This window comes from Falco biarmicus, chromosome 6 (genome assembly GCF_023638135.1).
Source record: "Falco biarmicus isolate bFalBia1 chromosome 6, bFalBia1.pri, whole genome shotgun sequence".
Lineage (NCBI taxonomy): Eukaryota > Metazoa > Chordata > Aves > Falconiformes > Falconidae > Falco > Falco biarmicus.
In genome coordinates, this window is record NC_079293.1 from 50005330 (window position 1) to 50029876 (window position 24547).

The window sequence follows — 24547 nt, forward strand, 5'->3', positions numbered from 1 at the left end:
ACTATACAACTTACCTCAGCTTATTCAGTAAAATAGTGGCAGAACTAGGAATAAAATGGGAATTTAAAAACAGAGTTTAAACAGCACTTCAAATATGCAGTGTTACTTGCTTTGAAGAGAAAGCAAGCTGTGAAGAGTTAAAGGATACCAGTTAATACTGCAACAAAGATGTAAGAGCATACATTAGCCATTGGTCTGCCTTTTGCCATTTTGAGACACCTCCACACCCCGTGCTATTTCTCCATGGTTGGACCTTTTCTTGCTCAGGTAACTGTGGTGTCTGACAGAGGAAAAGTCACCTTAGTCATCCTTATGGTCTCTCTGAGAGAAACAGACACCTCTGGAAGGTGATAGCTTTTCCCAAGCAGGGCACCAGGCTGGGAATTCGGTGCTTTAGGAAAATGTCCAAAGGTAAAAGGGATAATTGTAGACCTGCATGAGTAATGGCAGTGGCTTACACATCTGTCAAAAACATCCTTCATGCTACATGCTGAATATGAGTCTCTTATATCTGAGGAGTTACTAAAAATGTACACTGTTTTCACTTACTTGTATCCATGTGGGAAAGTAATATACAGGGACTGAACTGAACAGCAGTGCAGACATCAGGTTACGTCAAAGCTCGTAGCCCGCAAGGAGCAAAAGTAATTCCCAAGGTTGTCCCTAAATCCTTTATTTCTGCCTATCCGCATGTATAAAACATTACTGCTGTGGCACTACTTCAACACGTTAATCACCTGAATATGAAATTATTTCTCCAAAATTAATTTGGTTTCCAAATCCAAAGAAATGCAAAAAGACAGCAAGTAACAACAAAAAAAGTTACTTTAACAAAGTGGTATTTGTTACAAAAACAAAGTCAAAATATGTCCTTGTATTAGCATTCCTGTAGCAATAATGATCTTGGGATACAGGGAGAAGTAATATTTTTTATTCCACCAACTTCAAGGGCTGGAAAAAGCATATAAGCTTTTGGGCTCAGACTCCCTTCACCAGGTCTGCTGATTCTTCTGGTATTGTGTCCATGTGAAATAACCTACTTTCCAACAATGATAAACAGGTAAAAATCTGGTCACTGAGTTAGTGCATATGCCTTCAATTGAAGGAAAAACTGTCTGCCAAGCTTCAACCAAGTAGATCATAGGTCTGTGAAAAAAAGAATCTAAAAGGATGGAATCCAGTTGCTATAGTGGCAAATTAAACAAATAAATGAGATACCATGGAATGCTGCAAAATATTTGTGGTCTGATTAAGTCATATTTGCCACATGTGTGAATACTAACAGCACAGTTTAGTAAAGTGGGTACAATATCGTATAATCTCACTTTTATTGTATGTACATTCTAATTCTTATCTGAGTGCTGATGAATGGGAAACCAGCATGCCCAAGGACAAATAACACTGCATTTTACCGTAATCATAATGCAAAGGATAGAGCCTTACATACATAAGATGGACAATCGATGCATATTAAGCTACTATACCTTCCAAGAGATATTTGAATCCTTCCCTATGTTTGCATGGCCTGCTAAAGACAGAAACCTTTTTGTAGTTCTTGTCTCCAAGGTGACTTGCATATGGGGAGCTTTAGAGCACACAACCTGTAGCGGGCAGCTGACATACCAAACCTTCCTCAACGTAAGCAATCCTCCCCACAATACATTAAGTTTTTCCAGTGAAATGTTCTCTTTTCTTGATAAAAGACACTGTTTAAACATACTCATCATGAATCATAATCATCTATCACTTACTGTTTGATTCTACAATGTGTCTATGTTCTCTCTCAAAAAAAAAAAAAACTCAGGAAAAAAACAAATCTATTATGTCAAAAGATAAAACAAGTGTCTAATTTTAACTGAGAAAGAAGACAGCAGGGCACATAGATTTTTATCAAAAATGTGTTACCAGTTATTAATGCATTGTGCACTGATTTTAAAGTTGAACATTTATTTACATTTATAACCTGCAAACCATGTTATCCGATAAATTGTATAGAAGCACCAGAGAAATGTACCAGCTTAAGCACTGCAAGAGTTGTGCACAGCTCCAGTAGTGACTACAGCTGCACAGAAAGTGAATGTTAAAACAAAGCTGGTGTTCCTAATATTGTCAGAATTATGGGAATGAACCAAATGAGTTTCCATCCCACACTGCTGCTGGTTTAACAGACCTAGCAGTCCAGGGCCAAACTCTGCTTCCAGGAAAACAGCTCAGTACATACTCCACACCCAGAGAAAGGCAGAAAGTCTAAGGCTCCCTTTGTATGTCCTTTTGGGGCTTTTCTTCACTCATTTCTTTTGTGCCTGTAGTAATTGCTTTAGCAATCATTTGTGTAAGTGACTTCAGCTGAAAATATGGCTCTGAGATTTTATTATCAGTATTCCTACTATTACTATAATTATTATTTCCAGAGTTACACCTAGCCTTGTCTGCTAAAGCAGAGAGCGGTTTGAAATACAGATAGTACACCTTCTTACCTGTGCTGCTTCAAATATGTGATCTTCCAGCATGCCCGCAACCCTTAGAAAACAGCACCTGTTTTAATATGCAATGCAACTCACACTTCACAGCTGGTATGAAAAAGTAAAGGCACACTCTGAACAGGCTTGTTTTCAACAGCAGGACTGAAGTTCTGAGGTTCAAAGACAGTCAAGATAACATATGGCATTGTGAGATAAGAATATAGACAGACATGCAAAGACACTGATGCCGTTCTACCGATATCACACAAATATAATTTATATGAACACAAGCCTCGTACTGTTGCATGGTTGCAGGCAGTTTTAATCCTAAACATTTTACAAGGATTTGACGCTCCTGGCATGTCACTGTGCAAATATTACTTCCACTACTCTGTAAACCTGAGTCCAACAGCAACAGAAGCAATTCTCTTCCTCTCACAGGAGCATCAATAAGCCATGTCCTTGCTCTTAACTCATCTAATAACAGATCTCAGGGAAGTCTTCCCAGGGAAGCAATGGAAAGATATGGTAAGAAAGCATACTAGTCATTTCCCCTTTCTTACTTTTCCTTATTTCCTTGCTTCCCCTTTCCTCATCTTTCCCTTACCTCAGGTCCCCTTGAGCATTTTGAGCCTCTTTCACTTTGTCTACATTATTTTGTGGCTCCTTTTTTATTCACTTGCCTCATCTATTTTGCTTTCTTTTCTTTTTTTTCAAGGTAGGAACTGGAAGAGCATCAGCTGACTTTTTGATTCATCTCTTTTCTCTTGCCTGTCTTCTCCTCTCATCAATCTATCTTTCCCTAACCTCCTTTTTTTGTGCTCTCTGACTCCCCTTCTCCTTTGGTAGTCACTCCCACGACTTGGTGTTGACACTACATGCTCCCATCCTCTGTGCTAACAGACCGAGTTACATGACCTTGTCAACAGAAAAAGGCAAAACTTCAGAAAAAGATCTCATCTGGGGATTTCAGCTCTCAGACTTCTCATTTGCAATGCTCATGTCTAGAGTAGGGCTCGCGTGCTTAGCTGTTACTAAGTACTCAAAGGTATTTCAGAAAAGGTCCCTCATTAGAACGTGTTGGGCTTGTTCGTACCAGGAGGAGCCTGTATGTGTGTTTTCTCTAGATTACTGGAAATAGCAAATAAGCAGAAACATTAGGCACCTGTGTTCAGTTAGAAAGCTGTCTTCACCTTACCCTCGTGAGTCTCCTCCTGCCGATACATAACATGGTTAAGGCCAGCTTCCTGCTTCACAGAACTGCTGTGCTATGATTGTATTAGGTAAAGGTATTCCTAATGCTCCCAGAGGATGCCACTCAGATCTTCTTCTTTACCTTCCTTACCTACTCATATCAGTTTTCTTTACATAGCAGCCTGTCTCAATTTTCAGGTGCCACGCTGTCACAGGTTTTGACACACCACCAATTTCCAAGCCCTTCACATAAGTAACAGAACATCAAAAAAATCTTTTAAGCTGCTGCTGCTTTCTCTCTAGAGCAGAGGGATAATGGATACTACTGTATTCATGCTCCAGTGGGGGAACTGGCAGATAATGAGGAGAGATACCAGACAGAACCGCATAACTACAGCATGAACATGCAATAAGTGTACAAACCCAACAACATTATTTTCACAAGTTTTGCAAATATTCTGGGTCCCCAGGCAACCAGCTTCAATCGTTCTTTCCATCAGATAGATGTTTAAATAAGAGCCATCTAGGGGTGGCTATTCTGTTGGAAATTAAATTACAAATTTTCCCTGATTTGTATCAGAAAACTTTGCAAGCCATGTAACAAACAGGAACTCCTTCCTGGAGCACTGAAGATTTTATTCACCCCCAACATATGAAAATATTACAGATAAAGTAAGAAGAGCACTTGAGCTGGAATATCCTTGAAAGCCTTAAATTAGATTTAGAAACAAATCTCAGAAAAGGGTAAGTATCTTCCAGACTTAAGCATGAGGTATTATCAAGGTGCCATACCTTGTACAAAAATAGCCCACACATGGGATATTGCTGTATTAGGCAAGCATCCTCATGAAGTATAATGCACTGTTTCTAATGAGTCATATCTGAAAAGGATTTTTAGGGCAACATGCTAGGTGGAAACACTTTGCTGGAAAAAAGGACATCTCCTTGTTTGTCCATCAGAGTGAGCACCGTGCAGCAACCCACCCAAGTAATGATGGAGAGATAGGTTTGTCAAAAAACTCACCGGTGTTGGACCGTTCAATCTTTATATGCCAGGTTACTATGAATTTTGATCTTTGCATGGCTTTTCTATTTTTTGACTTGCTGAATCACCAAGGAAAAAAGCCTTCCACCAGAAAAACAAAGCAACAAACAAGCCAAGGCCACTGGACCTAAGACAAGGCTGCCAGGAAGAACAAATTGGGAGATGGCCGGAGGGACTCCTTTACCACTCTCTAGTGGGCTGAGCTTTTTCAGCTGAGCAGCCAGTAATAAGAAAAGAGAGCCAACTTGTGAAATAAGCAGAGATGTACCACTTGGACAGACTCCTTCCTCTCCATAACTTGTCTTCATCTGCTATTTGTCCCAGGTTTTGTGCATTCTCTTGAATAAAAAGACAGAGGGCATGTCTTTCTAGGAATGCCTTTTTTGCCCAAAAGCAGCATAAAAAGAACAGAGTACAAAACTGAAAGAGCTTTCAATAGATTGTAGCGGCACAGAACGCACACAACAATTTTCTAACTCCATAGAGGCAGAGTACATTCCCCTTCCCCCTTCCCTGACCTCTCCTCTAGAGTTTTCCTATGAAGACAATTCTTTGTTTCTGACTTCCAAAGCCACTGAACTCCTCAGTAAGTAATTTCTATCTCTGTATTTTACTTTCCTTGCCACGAACAAAAGATGATTCACATTTTTAAAAGAATTTGGGACAGTGTCTGTGAAAAACAAAGAAGGACTCTCGCTGAAATGGTATGCTAACTTGGACAGATACTGCATGCAGTCCTGCCATGTAACCTGGCTCAAAATCAGCAATGCTCAAGCTGAAATTAATTCAGTCTCCAGATCTGTTTATGTGGGCATTGATCAGAATAGGGGCAACCACTAGTTTTATAGTCTGTTCTAATACTAAAGGGAATATAACTTGTGGAAACAAATGTTATCCACACATGATCCTGCCCAGTCCCAACACAAAAAGGTGCAATGAATGAGCCGATAAAAATCCTATTACTATGACACACTAGTTTTAAACACTAAAGGTTAGCTTTTAATTAAAAATTCCTAATACTGATAGAGATCAGATAGACAGCCATCAGAAATGGGAAGAATATTTCCCATGGAAAATATGCCTGTGGAATTAAGGGTTGATATGGATCCAACGAGCAGGACATTCCCAAGAACACGAACAACATCGTTGATGGAAGAGTTCAGTAATCCAGCAACTAAAATTGTAGCCAGCAAAGATGAATTCATCTGCATAAATAATAAATACAGGATGTGAACTTGACACTTCAGAAATAGACCAGCCCTATTCTCCAACAGCTCTCTTCAGACAGGTAGTTATTTCTACTGACAGAAGCTTAACCTCAGCTACCCACATGTGCTCCTTCACACAATAAACAGAGATGAAATCCTTGTCCTGCTGAAATCGACAGCAACCCTGCCACTGATTTCCCCTGGTCATTTCTCAAGTCTCAGGGATGCCAGTGGTTATGGATGAATCGACTGACTGAGATGATGAAATATATCAGTTTTATGACACAGTAAAAGTCTGTTAGTGATGCCTTTCACAGGTGTATGAATCTGTATGTATGAGGTACCATGAGGCACCACTTACTACACAGATTTTTCTATAGACGGGAATTATACTTTTAATCATTATGGAGGGTGTATGTATATATATGTAATAGAAATACAGTTATTGACATTATATGCAATTTCATGGTAAATACTTCGTGGCTTCTATCTTTGTGTGCACTCATGAGCCTCTTCCTGTTTCTATGAAGCTTTATAAACAATATTAAGACTGAATTGGTAATGGAATTGCATAGCTGTGAGGTTCATTTCCGTTATGTTTTCCATGTCTAGAGAGGAATTTTTTTTATAATTAGGAATTTTTTAGATGTTGAAAAAGTTTCACTATGAAAAAGTGACAGCTCTTGAGTATTAGCAAGACATTACTATGTATTCAAGAAAGCAGGGGTTTTTTTAACTATAGACAATGTTGTAACTGCATAGGAGGGATGGGAAAGAGTGGGGGAGAAAAAAGGGGGATGGGAACTAATTATTATAACCTAACAAAGTAGCAGACACTGCTGCCCAAACCACTGCTGCTTGGGCTAATGCACTGAATTGGGCCAACCCTTCAAACAATTTCTTCATACAGCCTTCAAGATCCTTCCAAAGCATGAATACTCCCAAATATTTTTATACATGTCGATATTAGTAATGGAAATCTGATTGCTATTATTACAGCCAGTTTTCATGAATCTTCATTCCTTTTATACCTGTGGATCTTGCAGGCTGATGTTCAGAGTTGAGCAAGTTGTTACAGCTGGTCATAATACATCTGTCAGAAACTTTTGAAAATATGACTTTTCAGTTAAAGCAGGGAATCTTTTTACTGTGGAAATAGTTTTACATTTTCCACTTTTTGTGGCTTTTTTGTGATAAATACGTGTTTACTGCTGTGAAAAAACCTGGATGGAATGTTCACAGGTGAAGTAACACTTGATCTCAGATTCTTAGGAGCTGCACCCGGCACTGCAGGGGAAGCTCACAGGGAAGAGGAATTCATCAGCAAAAGGACCCACCTCTCACTGACAGATTTCTTTCTGCCAAGGTTGATGAATCTCGTGTGTGAATTTTGTTGTACAAGGTTAGGCTCCAGTACAGCTACCCTTGCGTTCAGAAAAATTGTCACTGACTCTGCACAGCTGCTGTCAAAACGTGCAGGAAAAGATGGGAATAAATGTTCATTTCAGTAAAAAACAACAGCCAGGGGTCCTGACTTTTCTAAAACTGTATTCCCAGAGGTCCTACCCTTTCACCAAGGGGACCTCTATCAGATTCTCTAAAATCTGCCATGTCAAAATTATAACTACTACTAAGTGAGATGCTAGCATCCTGAAAGTAGTTTAAGAACCCCTTCATATTGTGATGGGCAATGCATCAGAATTAATTAGTGTGAAAGCCGGTAAAGATAAAACGATGGCTAAAACAACAGAAAGAATTAGACTGAAAGGTGGTGAAAAGCCCAACAGCCATAAGCTTTCTCTGTGACTGAGCTAAAGGAACTCTTGGACAAATGGAGACTGATACAGCAAACAATTCCTTTACAAAAGTCTTTCAAAAATGCCTTCTACAATATTTCAAGTTGGAAAAAAAAAGTCTTTTCATAACACTCTATTATGTCCAAGAATCTCAAACAAAAGCCCTCTTTAGATATTTCAGTAAGTATACATTTCTACAGAGCAACATGAGTTTGAATTGCCTTTTAGTTATGGCACAGAGGAGACTTCCTGAATACATAGGGCTGCTTGTTGTCAACCCCTTCACAGTGCTCATTCATAAAAAAATGTTATAGGTTAGGCACCTTCAGTATGTGGAATGTCACCTGGAAGAAATGTCATCAGAACTGGCACTGATGCGTGGGGAAAAAATCAATGTATGTATGGCTTGGCAGTGTTTGCAAGTGTTCAGTTTGTGACCTCAAAACTCAAGGGAGGACAGTCTGAACAAACACAGAAGGAGTCATCAGGCTCTTTCCTCAGCTCTACACATACACGACATCATGCTGTGCCTTTCAAAACATTGTAGAAGTGTAGTACCTAGCAGAAGCTGATGCTCCTCTTGTCAGTATTAACTCTTATATTGCTCCTTTAACATGCAATTTAGGGAAAATCAAGAGCAGTGACATCTGCCCCACCCCACAAAGGACCTATTTATCAAGTGCAGCAGTAGTAGACAACTCTTGATATGCTGTGGTGATAAAGTACTCACACCCTGAAGGATAAGCTCTGCTATCATCTACTGATGAGCACCAGTGCCAAATGGTTTGCCATGCCCCAGTATGGAAAACAAAGTCATAACAAAACATTTTGCACAGACACAACTAGAGAAGCAAACATGACACTTTTCAGCTCCAAATGCTACATAAACAGTCTAAGTACCTGCTGGCAAAGTGTGTCCTTATCATTCCCTTAACACTTAAACATATAGTTGAGAGAAAGCATGTCCAACTTGACATACCAGAGAGGGATGAAAAGGTTCTTCTCAAGAAACTACTTCTATGATTACCAATGCAACAATTTTGAAACTCTGCATTGATGGCATAGAAGTCCACATTATTAAAAATACTCAGATACAGGTTCTGCTACACAAGTCTGGTGTGCTTGAGAAATGAGTAATTACTTCTATTTTTTTTTTCTAAAAACATACAAGTTCAAAAAGCATAGTGCGATTTTTTGAACAAGCATTTTAACCAAAACATTTTCATCACAAATTATACTTCGGTAGAACAGTAAAGAATCACTCAGTTAAGTGTTTCTGTCATTTTAGAGCAAGATTTGTCAAAGTCAGGACTTCAGTAGAAGAGTCTCTTTTGATTAAATTTCCTCATGACGAGGGTGACAGTGCTCTGGGAAAGGTACCTTATCACACACAACAGCTGATTCCCACAACTAGCATGGGACTAGGAAAAGTTCAAATCTCCACTGTTTCAACCCAATAGAGATTCAAATTTGACTCAAGAGTCAAGGAAGGAAAGATGTTATTCTTACTTGCAAACAATGCTCCTTAATCACTTCTGGGGGGATTAGCTCTAAGTGTATGCAGAGTCATGCACAGGGAAATCAGTGTCTTACACTTCTGTTTATGCAAGGAAGTGTTTGAGTTACTTTACTCACCATTCCGTGATTTAGCCACGCTGGTATAAAATTATCAAGCAGCTTTGGGTAAACCAGTTCCCTGTCATAGATATAGATGCTCCAAAACATCGTCACAACAAACTAAAGAAAAAAACCAAAAGACAAGACATTTAAAAATACATGCTTCTGAACAATTAGCCACACATTTTAGATAGCAAAATGAGGCATTTAGCAAACGATCTATGGACAGACATGGATATTATTGCTCTTTGACCAAATCCTGCTTTAATAAACAGTGTTCATCTGGATTAATATTTGCATTCACAAGAATTTTGACCTTTTTTTTTTTTTTTGACTTTCAGCCTGGAAAAAACCTCATTTTTTACTTACATGCCTGTGGCCAAATTACTACTCAGTACTAAACTTTAGCAGCAGATGTAGCACATAAATAATGTTTCACCACTAACAGGATAGAAAACAAATGGAAAATCAGGTAAAATATCACTTGGAATTCATAGAACATATAAATATGAAACATTCTACCCTGAACAAAAGCCTATAAACTCCCCTTTGCACTTTTCTGTGTCAGCCATCAAAATAGTAGCTTTAAAAAAAAAAATAATTAACCTTTTACTACTCTGCATACAATTCATGGACTGGAATCTGCAGAAAAGAGGACTAGTATCCTGCTCGTTTGTTAACACAAAATTTGACTTAGTTCTTGTCAGAGACTATTCACCAGGAGCCCAGTGAAAGACCACTGTTTCCTCTAGGCTGAGGACAGGATGGATGGCTCAGATAAAGTTTGCATTAGGCTAAATTTTTGCCAAAGTGTGCAGAAATTATTCTTTAAAGATTCCTTGATGTCTGAAAAGTGAAGACAAGATAAAGCTGCAAAAATATACAGAAATAATAGTTTTAGCTTACCTTAGCTGGGGAAAGAACAAAGTAAGTAATCTTTTAATTAAAACAATTCTTTCTCACCTTGAATTTGAGCCTGTTTTCTAGTAATAAAAGGCTTATTGTTTACAGCAGTAAAACCCAATACCTGGCCCAGGAGTGTTTCAGTGACCGTTTTTAGGGGAATTCTACACAGTAGCGACAAGTCCAAGTTTAAAGCTTGAGAGGCACCAGACAGCACTTTCACTGAGATCAGCAGGTCAGTCCATCCAAAGACGTGGCCCATGATTTTATGAGTAATTTGGGGGGTCAGTAAAAGAAAATGCAAGAAATACGGGGCCACCACAGCAAAATCAGCAAATTACTAGTGTGTGTGACAGCATAGGTGTAAGTTGTTTCATATGCTTCTGACTTCGGAGAGCTTAAATTCAGGTTGCAGTTTATCAATGGCACCTTGTTCTAACCACAGGCATGCCGGCCAGCCAGTTATGTGAATGACCTGAACCAGTACACTGTTCCCTCAGTGTGCATACAGTACATAGCTTCTTAGTTTCCAACACACTTGTCCATCTGTTATGATAGCTATTGGTGCCTGCTCAGAATAAGCTTGGACTATTTGACTAGTGCACAGAGGACAGAGGGGAAAAAAGAGTTATGATGGACAGCCTGAAAAATACTGCAAATATAAAGCACCCCACAAGAAGTCTCTCTTCTGGGCCAGCCTTGGCATTGGCACAGCCTAGCTCTTTACGCACCTGCTGACATGTAAGTGCCAGGATATGAATAGCTGAACAGCAGGGAAAATGGAAGCAAAGTATCCTCTTCTCTACAGGCTTCCTAGAAGTCATGTATTATCACAGTGGGTCTCTGAGAATCTGCTAAGACCAACTGGGACATAAAAGCATATTCTCAGGTGCATGAAGACCAAGACTGACAATGCTTTTTTCCAAGGAAGTCTTACAGCAAGAAGAATCACCCAGGATTAGGTTGAACTGACTGCAACAAAGCTGGCAAGCTTTGACCTGTGATTTTTGTGTGGAGCAGAATAAAACAATAGACTTTGCCAAGGAGGTAAAGATAAGAAAAGAGGGGACATGCCATCTGTCCCTTAACCAAAGTCAGCCAATGGATGGAACAGGATCAGCCTAGCTGGTTGCAGCCATCTGGAGCTACAGACGGCAAATGCTGCTTAGCAAAGCACTATCACAAGGCAGCCATAAGGTAAAGGAAGTGCGCAAAACCCAAGGTGTTACAGCACTAACCTGTCTCAGAGCATGACCCAACATGAGACTAACACAACGCCCTGGGGAAGATCCCTTCCAGTGTCTGAATGGTTCACCTTACCTTTCCTTATAATTAGTTCATTTGGATAAAATGAGCTATAAAAATGAACTATTGCACTATGAACCAAAACGAACTAAAAATGAACTGTCTGGCTAAAAAAAAAAAAACCTGTAACAAGAATGGATAAAAAAAAACTGTAACAGGAACTTGCTACTTAGCTACCTTGGCTGCTTCTGAATTTGTTTACTTTGATTAATGAGCAACTATTGGTCTGGTACTTCTAAATCACCTCTACTATGCTTACACTTAGGTACTGGTAGACTTTTATTTGGGCTGGGTTTTGCCAAGATCACACATGGTCATGCAGTGCCAGATCATGATACAATTGAGTTGCTTCTTTACACTGCCTGTGTAAGGCTCCATCAGAACAGCAGCTCTGTCGCTCATGCTGCCTTCCTTGTGGCACAATTCATCACTGTTGTGGAGACAGTCATGGCACTACCCTCACCTCCCAGGCTGAACAGGCTGCTCATACACAGCAGGCATATTTCAGGGAGTCAAATATTTTATTTTCTTTTGTTCCCAAGGTGAAATGGCAAAAATGTCACCCTTCCACTTCCTCTTCAGAAAAGCTCGAGGCCCAGAATTCAAGGAAGAAAACAGGAGACTCATAAGATTGCCAGCTTTCTGAAGACAGGTATCACTTGGTTAAACATAAGGTTAAACAACTTATAAAAGAATGGAAGAGTCCCTCATTTGCTACTTATCTTCTCTAGGGTCATTATAGACCAGAGGGACCTCAAATTTGCAAACAGACCTTGGAAACGGTTTGAAAGTGTGGAGCAGCTCGCTTGCCACAGGCATAAGTATTGCTAAACAAATACACAGCAGCAGAAAAAAATCAAGGCTGAAAACTAAACTCTGTTTTCCCAGTTAAGGAGATATTCCTTGAGTTTTTGTCCTTTGTCTCTGAAGCTTCAGAGGACATGAGAAGAGCATGTGGCACTGCCAAGGGAAAAATTTTAAAGAACAAGTTGGGAAATGGTTGATGATTCAAAAGGGAAAAGAAGAGGCTTTATCAAAACACCACAAATGGAAGCAAGTAGAAACTACGAGAGGAAAGCCAGTGAAAAGAATTGCATAATTTGCTGTTTTACATGAGCCCGACCAAGAAATGTTATGCAAACGAAGAATGAACCCAGTGGAACTATATTTTCCTGCACTGTGTGTTTTTGTTTCTGGCTGGGCTACACAGCTCAGTTCACTCATTTCCTGGATGGCCTCATGACAAAGAAAAAAAAAAACCCAACCCTTTGACCTTGACAAAATTTCTTCTAAGTACTTCTTAAAGGTAAGCTTTCTGGCTATCTCCCAAGACATTTGCAGTTAACTGTGAGTATAAATATATCATTTGTGAGCCTCTTTGAGGGTTAAAGGCATTACACGTAGAAGCAAAGTGTTACTAAAGGTAGACCACACTAAGCACAAATTTGCATGGTACTGGCTTTAGGTGGGATCTAGTGCTAGCACAGTATCACACCAAATGAATTCCAGAAAGGCCAGTGAAGGAAATCACAAGGAGTGGGAACTGAAAACCAGGGAAGACTTTCCTCGGAGAACAGAGTTCAGGAGGCAATGGCATCACTGCTTGCTCATGCTCCCATCACCAGCTACCACAACACTACAGATGAAGACAAAATCTAGACTAGAGAGATTTTGACGTGGTCAAGTCAGTAATGGAAATAAAAGTATTTTGTAGTCTGGTCAAATAACAAGGTAAGTAGGAGACTGGAGCAAATACCTACACATCTTTTCTTGGGATAAGATCCCAGATCAGCATTACTGATGATCTACAGAAGTAGAAGATTACTTTTGACTGTATCAGTAAAGAGAAACAAGAGATAAGAAAGCATGCTTGGCTTTCTTTTGTATCACAGATTTTTATAAGCATAAAAGTATAATATAAAAAATATGAGATAATTCTTGTCAGTTTAGATTCAGACCCCAAAAGAGCTATTAAAGCTACATGATATAAACCCTCAATGGTAGAGTTTGTGATTTTCTAGGCAGCAATCTCTTTTCTAATATGTAACAGTATCAATTTTCTTTCTTATTATTATTTCAATTAAACACAGTCCTAAACTAGAAATGCCTGCTTTGTCTCTTCTTCCTCTTGTTTAGTACAAATTATAAGAAACATATTGATAAAACCATATACAGTTTACATGAAATGCTAATTAAACACAGAAACTCGCCAACTTCAAGATCTGTCAAACAAACAGAAAAAAGTAGGGATAGTCTAAAACACTGGTGTAGTCTCTGACTTTAAGTGTGTCTCGCACTTCTCTAGCAGTGTAAATTATTCCCAATATAAATCTCCTTTACACTGATAAAAGGGGGGTAAGTGCAGCTAGTATAGTTGAGAATTGGTAATAAACTTCTAAAGTGTCCATGCAAGCCTTTTTCTTCAATGGATGCTTCCTGATCTCTTAGGCATTTAAGTAGTAACCCAGGCTTACAATAAACTGAAAAAGGGCCAGGAAGTGTTGCCCACAGACTTTTCATGGAATAAAGCTTTACTGCATAGAAAATTGGTCTATTGATTTCTGATTTCATTATTTTAAGAGTCATATTAAGAAGAGCAACAATGGGTAAACAGTAGTCATTGTGTCCTTCAAAGAAATTCATATTTATTTCTCGATGCTTCTAAACAAAACGATAGGTTGGCAATGCAGTTTTATCTCAGCCCCCAAAGATACACAATGCATAAAACAACACTGGAGAGAGATGATCTGCGGCAAAGATTTTGCAAGATCTGATTTGTTGCAAAGCCACCCAAGGAGATTGTTTGCCCTTGGGCTGGTTCTTTCCCCTCCTCTGGAAGGTGGGAGGAGATTGGTGGTCAGACTTCCCAAGTGGTTTATATGTAAGACTTCTTTAGGAAGTACTAAAAATGAAATACTTTATTTTGTTACCTCTTTGTTTTCACACATCATTGTTTGACTTGGGAGTGGAAACCCCTTTTCTCATCTGTTTTTCAGAACAAGTCATCTCAAGGGCTTCAGTAAGCAGGGAATACAGAAAAAATTGTGTTGAATTGCTCTTGAAAAACTACAGTTAGGGGGCTTTAAAATGTTCCCCCAGTATTTGCATTATTCCCTAAACATGCCCTGTGTAAAACACTGAGCAATAAAAATAATTTAGATGTTAAGGTAACTGACAAGTACTTAAGCATGACCACTGCTGTTACATTAGAAATCCAACAAGGATTTTATTCACATCTGTCCATTTTTATGTATGAAGGTTCCCTTGTGTCGCTGCTGGAAACCACTGAGAAGCTCCATGGAGAGCTAGGTGGGTGAGTCTCAAAGAAAGAAAGTCTGCATTTGAACTTCTTTTGTTCTGGTTTGGGTTTTTTGTTTTGTTTTGGGGTGGTTTGGTTTGGTTTTTTTTAGGAAGCTGTTGAGAGAATATGGGAAACAAGGGAACTTTAACTTTTTTTCTGCAGACACTCCGGTGTTTAATATCTTCCTTCTAACAAGCACCTCCGCATACCAAAATTTCACTGGGTATTTTCTTACACATAAATAGCTCTTTAGAGAACAAAGTCATTGTTAGATGTTTGCTACTTTCAGGCCCTGAACTCTTCCTACCCATAATCCCACTGAAGAGCAGCCCACAGTGGCTGGCAGTCCCTCCGGCAAGGCTTTGGCAAGTGGTAGCTGTGGTGTGATGGGCACTGCTGGAGAAGATCAGGTCTCAGGAAGGAGCGGAGGCCAGTGTTAAGTTATGAAGGGCTGCTGTTTGCCTCCCAGTAGCCAGGAGAAGAAACAACAATGAAAACAACCTTTTTAGGCTTTTCTCATAAGAAGTAAAGTGAAATAATATGTGGTAGTCACTTGGTACCCCTCACTACAGAAAAGCTACCTTTGGAAATGGACAGCATCTGCCCAATGAGCATGGCCACTTCTTGCTATTTTCTGGATTTCTTTTTTTTTTTTTTTTTTGGTTAAGACTTAAGTTGTTTCTGTATGAAAACCTAGCTGAGGTATGCAACACATCTCTAGAGAACTGCTGACCTGTAAATGTTGCAACAGTACTTCTAATGCAGGCAATGGCTAGCTGCCATTCCTCGCTTACTGGTGGTGGCAAGAGAAACAACGCCTGAAAGAAATGTGCAGAACTGACAAGACAAAGTGAATCTGAAATTCTCCAAGATCTTGAAAGTTTTCAAGGTGAGGAACACTGTGGGGGTGCAGGAGCACACAGACAACAGTACAGAGCTAAAACAGTGGCAGGAGAGAATCCCTGAATCCTGAATGGCATGGGAGCGCCAAGGAGAGTGTGCTTTGATGCACGTAAAGGCTTACACTTCTAGAATGAAAAAGGCACTTAAATAAAATGAAAAAGGCACTCTTTAAATAAAGACAAATAATGTAATATTGTTCTCCTTCTTCACTTCTACTGTCAACACAGTAGGAAAAGCATGTGTTGCTAATCACAATCACAACTACTTCTAATTCCCAATCTCCCTTAAAATATAAATGTAACATATAACGTTGACCAGAGGGATGGTGCACCCCTCCTGTGAAAACAGCTGAGAGAGTTGGGGTTGTTCAGCCTGGAGAGGAGAAGGCCCTGGAGGAACCTTACAGCAGCCTTCCATATTAGGAAGAAATTCTTTACTGTGAGGGTGGTGAGGCACTGGAACAGGCTGCCCAGAGAAGTTGTGGATGATCCATCCCTGGAAGTGTCCAAGGTCAGGCTGGATGGGGCTTTGAGCAACCTGGTCTGGTGAAAGGTGTCCCTGCCCATGGCAGGGGGTTGGAACTAGATGATCTTTAAGGTCCCTTCCAACCCAAACCATTCTATGATTTTATGAAATTTCTGCACCCATAAAAATACATATTTGCAAGCCTGTTTACGCACTTATTTTTTTACAAAAATTGTATTATTTGATGTAGTTTCCTCTACCATGTCTGGAGAACTGCAGTCTGTCACCCCAGCATGAACTGTGACAGCTCCCAAGAGGTGGGCCAGCAAGTACAATAAGGGAAGGTTACCTGCTGGGTTTTTATGAAAGAAATACCTGCAAAGTTTCACATATGCTTTGCATTTTCTAACTTTGTGAAAGGATCCTGTATTTCTTCATGCATTGTGAAATCCCACAGTAATGGTGAAATCACATTTTAACGAAGCATCTCTTGAATATACAAAATTATACATGATAGATTGATATGTTAACTGCTGTCAATTGACAATAAGTGATCAGCTTTTGTGAAACAGTACAACTTTAGAGACCTCATCTAGTAGTCCTACGATGAAAAAAAATTGTTTCTAGTTAATTTATTTTGAACTACTGTACACTGAAATAAAAACCTAGAATTAAAGCCTGACCGTGAATTACAATAAAAGCAATACTTTAATGAAAGGTTCACACATTTTTTTTTAATGTAACCTAAACTTAGACTGACATAGATCACACTTCCATGTAAAAACCCATGAAATTCTGTAGTTTTGGCTGCTTTCAAAGTGTGGTATGAGACACATAAAGACACTCAGCACCTTTTGCCACTGACAGCAATGTCCCAGTGGAGTAGGACCTGATCCAAAAAATAGTTTTCTCTTGAAAAAGACATGTAAAACCAATATTTTTCCATACCTTGTGTGCTTTTTTACATTACTGACAACCCCCTTGTTTTCCTATCCCATTTCTTTTGTCAGCTCTGAATCCCCTATGGGATTAACAGGGAGCAACCTGGACTCTCACTTTCCTTCTTGCCCATGACAAGACGGCTTACTGCCTGAACTGTGGTCAGGTTGTTACAGTGTGAAACATGCCACAGCCAGCCCTCCCACTACTCCCAATTATGACACACTGCAGAAAAAGTCCAAATTGATTCTCAAGATGCTGCTGGTACAATTCACATTTGAAATAACTTGCACAATCAAGTTCCTATTGTAAAGTACATATTTTTAATGAACCAAAAATCATTTCGGCAACACCAGCGCTCCCTTACACCTGTGAAAAACAAGAGTTGTTAAAATTTTCTCTACCATTTTTCCCTTTCTGCAGTCTTTTGCAGAGAGGTGGGAAAGCCTTTTAGCCAGAAAACAATCAGTAAATAACACTGCTCACCCAATTTGTAAAGACATGGGCAGATTAACACCACACTTACCACTCCAACAGGGAAAGCTAGAACAGCCATCACCCAGTCACGGAGGGAAATGAGTTTCTTCAGCTGCCTCTCTTGCTCTTGACTGTCATTTCCTTTAGTGAGAAGACTGGACAGGTCAGTCAAGACGCAGATCCCGAAGAAGACAGCCTGGATAACCTGCACGGAAGGGGAACACACTCTTGAACACAGAGAAGACCAGACCTTTGGCAGAGAGCAGGCTGGACACAGGTACACATGAGGAATATTGCCATGAAATTGACATGGAAATTGACACGGGAAAACATCAGCCCCTTAAACATGGGTAGACTGTGTGCACATAAAAGCCACTTGCGCTTCTAGACTGAAAGCCCTGCACACACCTTGCTGCTCATGTATGGGGGGAATCGATGTGAGTGGAAGGACCGTTCCAGTGGTGGGACTTCCCACCCTCACCTCAGATATTTGCCACCCGCCAGGGACTGAACTGCAGCCACCCCTTCCTGCTTAACTCCATGCAACTCGGCCCCAAAGCCATAGCATTTACCTCTGAGGCGGAAAAAGTGAGGAACACTCCCTGCAAAAAGAAAGGAAAGACAAAAGAAAAGTGGTTCTTTCCCTTGCACCAGGAGGTCTCCCGTGGAGACCCTGCCTGCCCCAGACACTCCACCCAGAGACCAAGAAGGTGCCTGAGACTTCCCAAGAGATGCAGCACACGGCCTGGGCTTCGGCACACCTGTCACCACTCAGGTAGCGAATGACAGAATGAGCATGCTGCTGCAGGAGTAATTCAAGCTTTCTTTTTGTGATGGCGGACTTCATTTACCTGCCTTTTTCTTTTTTGCATTTACATGTTTGTGTGCACCATCATATGATCATCTTTGATATTAAATTGGTAGTTTAATCAGCTGAGCCCACTGATTTGGTTCAAACTTGACTTCATCATAGTTTGCTCACTGTGTTTTTCTTCCTTAAGTAGCTTAGGAAAACTGTAGTAAGCTAGCTCAGGAATGCTCTTGCCTGAGGACCTGTGCATCCTTCTAGCACAGTTTGGAGGAAGTTCACGCAGCTCGTTTACTCCCTGAGCTGGAAGCCCAGGTTACAAACCCACACACGTCAGGTAGTCTCAGGTAAAAAAATAACAAAACAAATTCCCAAACTACACAGTGATTCATCAAAAAAAATAAACATACGCTTAAAATACATACAATGTGTTTTTCAAAGCAAGCATCGAGTACTAATTTAGAAATCTTCTTTGTAAATTTAAGTGTTCCTCTGACTAGGAGTCTCTGACTAAGCAGCAGATCCTCTGTAAGACGTAAGAATAGCACATACCCAGATGTTGCAAAACACAATTTATTATGTGTGTACAACTTTGCAGAATGTAGATGATCGTAAGTGACCACCTTAGGCTAGGGGACACTGATCTGGAATGGGGGGGGGGGGGGGGGGGGGAGGAGGAAGGGAGGGGGGGAGGGGGGGGAGGGAGGGAGGAAGGGGGGGGGGGGGGAGGGAGGGAGGAAGGGAGGGAGGGAGGGAGGGAGGGAGGAAGGAAGGAAGGAAGGAAGGAAGGAAGGAAGGAAGGAAGGAAGGAAGGAAGGAAGGAAGGAAGGAAGGAAGGAAGGAAGGAAATACCAAACAGATGTTGGCTACCAGACTAGAAAGAAATCCAGAGATGTGTAATGGTTGGATGGTACATTCCCTTCCTCAGCAATCCTTATATGACCCAAATACTTGTAAATTCTGGCTGTAAAGCTGTGAACAACAGACGTCCAAATGGCCCCTGGATCTGCTTGCAATTCTGCTGCCATTACTCTCCCCTCTTGGGGCTGTAGTTTCACATAATTTGCTTGATAAATAGATGAAGCAGCATTACAAAACATTCTCTGATGCCATGAAATATTACAGACTACTAATGCTAGAGCTGTATACTGTGCTAGAGACTTCAAATGACTGCCTGAAAAACCTACTGTCTTCTACCTAATTTCTGAAAAACACTTCATACAAAAGTTGGGGCTCTTTGGAGCTACATAATCACGTGAATTCCTAATGCACTTTTCTGTATTAGTTGTTTGAAACAAGCACTTAGTAGAAAAAAATCTTCCCATACTCAGCCCTGTTTTCCACCAAACAGATGGCCTATTTGGAGAGAAGGAATAGAAGAACTAATTATGTATTTGTTTGACTTAGGAGGAGATATGATACCATCTACTATTCACTCAAGAGTGTGAATGCCAAAGAAGGAAAAAGATTTCAGACAGGACTGGAAAAAACAAAGTATACCTAACCGTAATGAGATCAATCTGGGTGTTAAAAAGTTTAGGCTGAGTACCAGGAAATATTTCCTAACAGTGAGCTCTGTCAGACCATGAAATAGTTTCTCAGAGGAAGTGGTAGAAGCCTCATGGCTTGAGTCACTCAAACCGATATTGGACAAAACACTCAATAATGTACTGCAGGGAACAGTATTACGCTGGCAGGGCTTGGACGAGTGACTAATGGATTGTTTGCAGCTCGAACTACGATTCCCTGAAATGGTCTCTCTCCAAAGAAACACACTCAAACAATCACACGCCCACTTTCCAAGGGAATTCAGATTGTACATCCACTAATCAATCACAAACCTAACAGCTTCTCTCCCCATTATCCTGTTATGAACACACTGCTTCAAGGGAAAATGTAACAATATCATCAGGAATAACTGAAAACTCCTCAAGGAGAAGAAAGTACCCAAGGATTTCAGAGAGTAGGTATGAAGTAAACTATTCTACAAAAAGATTAACAAATAAAAATTCATATTGGAAGGAGGAGATTACATATTTATTGAGAACATTCAGAGCCAATGAAAAAATCATATAATGTGCAAGAAGGAACAGTTCCAGCTTATTCATACAAATAATGTACGTACATTCCCTCTAATACTTCCTTTCTTTTCTAGAATGTGCAAGAAAACTCTTCTGACGCCTTTCAAGATTTAGGATTAGACTGAGGACCTCCAGAGCTGCATGAGTCTCAGCAGCATAAACTGAACAGCCAGAGTCAGTAACAATTTACGTCCTTTGTGGGTCTGGTATAGGAAAAGCATAGCAAGCAGCTACTGGTGGTTTATGGTCTGAAATGAGTAAGTCCATGCTCCTCAGTATGAGTGCTGCCTAACAGATGTGAAAAGTTCACAGCAAGGGAGTAGAAACTCCCTTGAAACAATATTCTCAAAAGTGCCCTGGTGTTACCTCACATTTAGGATCACATTTTCAAAACAAGGACCTTCTTTTGAAAATCTGCAAGTGGTGAATCTATACATGAAACATCCCCAAGATGTTAAACAAACAGTTGTCTTTTTTTTCCCCCTCTTGGAAATACAAGAAATAACAGCACTTCAGAGGAAATATCTACAAATTTTGCCTCTAACTATTGCCTGAAGGAAAACTGTAATTTAGAAAAAGGACAGAAACAAATTTGACAGAAAACAGTCACACCTTCCTTATACCATGTAACAGTGATAGATTCAGAAACTTGTAAGCAAAGTATGCAAAAATAAGAAAATCTTAAGAACATACTAACTTGCGGCTGACCCCATTTTCTCCACTGAAGCCTAGACGGGCCATGCTACTATAGCTGACACTACAGTACCCTTAAGCTGTGATAATATAATGACAAATAATGGAAATGGCTATCTACAGGTGTTTTAGTAATACAAAACTCTGAGCAGAGAAAATACTCATAAAGTTGCTGCAGGAGAAAACAGCTATGAACAGAAGATGAAGCCAAGCAGCCCAGAAACCTTCCCAAACAGTGAGATCTATTCAGATTATATAGCCGAAAATATTGTTCCTTATGAATGACTAGAATAAAGTAAACTAATTGTACATGTCTGTCTCCTACAAGAAAATAAAGAATTGCTTCAGTAGGACTTTTTTCCACAAGGTGCTCACTGCAGGATGGCAACTAATGACCTCCCTGTACTCCCCCTAATTTGACTTCTTAGAGTCAGACAGAAAACATATTTAGTCATTAACTAAATGGATGAACTTCAGGGCATGGAGACTCCCTTCTCCTCCATGCCGTGGGGCTCCACAGCACTGACAAAATCTCTGTACCGCTGAGGTCAGTGGAAATTCTGTCACTATTCTTACCAATGTAGAAAACTCCCATGAAATGCGCTGAATCTAGGATCTCATTTCCCATGGACTCTTTCTCTTCCAAGCTCACCCTCATAATGAGAAGCATTCCCTAGTGCCCTGGGCAGAACAACTGGAAAAGTCTATGCAAACACTACTATTCATGGGTATACCTTTGAAAATGGAGAATTAACTGTCCTCAAGTTACCATTTTCAAGATTATTTCATATACCTCTCTATGAAATAAGGCATCTGGGTAGGCTGGCACGTAGACAGTGCTGCCAGAATAAAACATGGGAGTAACACTCATGGAATCAGCAAGAAATATGTGGAAAATTAAGTCACTTACACATTCCAAAATGCCACGTTTGTGCATGAAGCGCATGCACACGTGTGTGTGTGTCTGCATGCACATATGCATTATGTACCTGGCACCTCACTGACCAGGTAAGCTCCCACTGTTTAGAAGTAAGACTGCATTTAAGAGACTTCAGAATCTGCAAATATAATCCATATTATAGGAAGACTAATTTGCAGTAAGGTGTCAGGGAGCCCTGGATGATCCCTGGGGGCTGGGAGCAACTGGGGGTGCTGCCAGGTCCCAGCCCAGCCCCAGCCAGGAGCAGGGCAGCCAGGGGCACCGGGGCAGTCCTGGCACCGGCATCAGGTACCTCCCTGGGGATGGGCCACCAGCCCACGGGTGGGGGGCAGGCATAACCTGACTCATCAAAGCAATACTCATGCTTAAGACAACTCATGGCTTTCTGCAGGAAGATGAAAGTTTAACTCTACCAGCATGCAAAATCAAATTTCTGGAAGTTGTCATTTCTCATGTTTTTCAGATTTTACAATCTGCCTCATACAGAATGTGGTCTGATTTTCCTTTTCAAGCAACAGGAATATGATTTATAACCTCAAGAGTATCTGTTACTACTCCTTGTCACCTTATGTCACTTTGGCTTTCATTCCTTCAGCCTCTAGGCGTTTATATACAAATGTACTATGCTTCAGCAACTAAGAGCACTGTATTTTAAGAAACCGAAGTAATTTAAGACCAATTTTTATCTCTTTGCCCACTGTAAACATGACTCTGATTGGTCTCTGGTTTGGGATCACGCTTGGTTTGGGTTGTAGTGTATCAGGCTGTACACAGGTTTGTGAGGACTGTCTACATCCCTATAACAACAGCTCAGTTATCTATAGTTGTAATATACTACTGTATATTACAGTATGTCCCGTTTAAGTTGAGAAAAACAAGGTATTTTTGACAGATCATTAAATCTGTTACTGCTCGTGACTGCATGAAGCTACTGATTCTTCTTGTCCATCGCCATTCCAGCGTTACTCACAGGCACATTGCTTTTATTCTTGTCACTTCTCCTCCCCTCACTGTATGTTTGTAAGTTATAAAAGCAAGCAGAAGCTGGACAACACATAATCAAGTGTTAAGTCTTTGTGTCTGAGAAGCTACTGACTTCAGATAAGGAAAAGGCAAATCTTTCTGTCTACAGACAAATGAGAGACATCAAGAAATAAAAGCAAGAAGCAACAGCATTTTAAGTACTAAAATGCAAGCCAGTGTAATATGTCTAATCACTAAATCTACAACTAATTAAAGCTGAAGTGCAAACATAATGAAAAAGTACTGTGTGCTACTCAGAATCATTACTTCTGTACAAGGAATGGGGAAGATGACTTGTATTTTAAAGGCCGGAGGTAAAAGAGCAGCATCACCCCAGGACATTCACTGACTGACACTGAGTTGGGGCACGCAGTCAGACCTCGTATCATATATTCTTCCACACCAGCTGCAGTGCCATGGCCATTTTAGTTTGTTTTGTTTGTTGGAGCAGGTTTCAACAATGCCATAGGCCACTTCAACACGGAAAAGGAAGACAGCCCTTGCCTATCAAAAGCCAGCAGCCTGAGAAACCAAATACACAACATAGGAGAAAAGTAAAGGACAAGAGAATGAAAACACAGTAAGCCAAAGAAATACTTAATAGAATCGCCGTCTATTTTACTTTGAGTTGTTTGTTGGTTAGGAGTCTTGAAATACATATTTCTATTTCTCTCTTCTCTTTCACTTACACATATCAGAAATTAAACTCCACTAGTAAAACATAACACCTATTTCTATCAGAACAAACATTAGAAATTCAGTAAGTGCATAGATGGACAGCCTTATAAATATCTAGCACTGCCCTCATCCAAAACAATGACTCATGTCTCCCTTTACAGCCTTCAGCAGGGGGGAGGCTCCTCTAACCAGGATGTCACACATGAAGACTAGTCTTTACTTGGAAATTTATCTTCATTTTCATGATTTAGTCTTATGACATGTATCATCTAAACATGCCTAATCATATGATTTAAGTTCAGGGATGCCTTTAAATATAAACTTTTGCTTTCTACATAACCTCCTGTAGTCTTTTTCTTTTAAGCCCACCAGTATTGCCCAGATATAACTAAGGATGGGGTTTAAACCAATGAGATGTTGCAGATGCACAAAAGAATGAAGTCTACTATGAAATTATTATGCATGGAAAAGAAACCCATTTGACTCTCGGGTCTAGTTCTTATACATTGTTTAAGTCCAAGTGTTTCAGCACCTACTATGGAGCTGCAGAATGGGGACAAAGCTGTGTAAGCTAATTAGACCTTACGTTTCCGAGAGATGTATTTTAAAATTCTGCCTGCTGGAACACAAGATGTGATTTTATCTGGACAGACAGAAAAGCAACATTTTGTGCAAACTAAGCAACTTAAATAAGAAACCAGAAAACCAG

The 24547-nt window shown here is 40.1% G+C and overlaps 1 protein-coding gene across 4 annotated transcripts in view; it reads right to left on the reverse strand.

The window, feature by feature from the left end:
* The window catches only part of AIG1 (androgen induced 1), a 127959-nt gene that overhangs the window by 71075 nt on the left and 32337 nt on the right, over positions 1–24547 (reverse strand). For all 4 annotated transcript variants that reach the window (XM_056342419.1, XM_056342420.1, XM_056342421.1 and 1 more), the window contains 2 exons: positions 17665–17820; positions 9341–9442 (listed from right to left, as the gene is read on the reverse strand). In XM_056342419.1, the coding sequence (XP_056198394.1) occupies positions 9341–9442; positions 17665–17820 (258 nt within the window). The remainder of the gene's footprint in view (positions 1–9340; positions 9443–17664; positions 17821–24547) is intronic.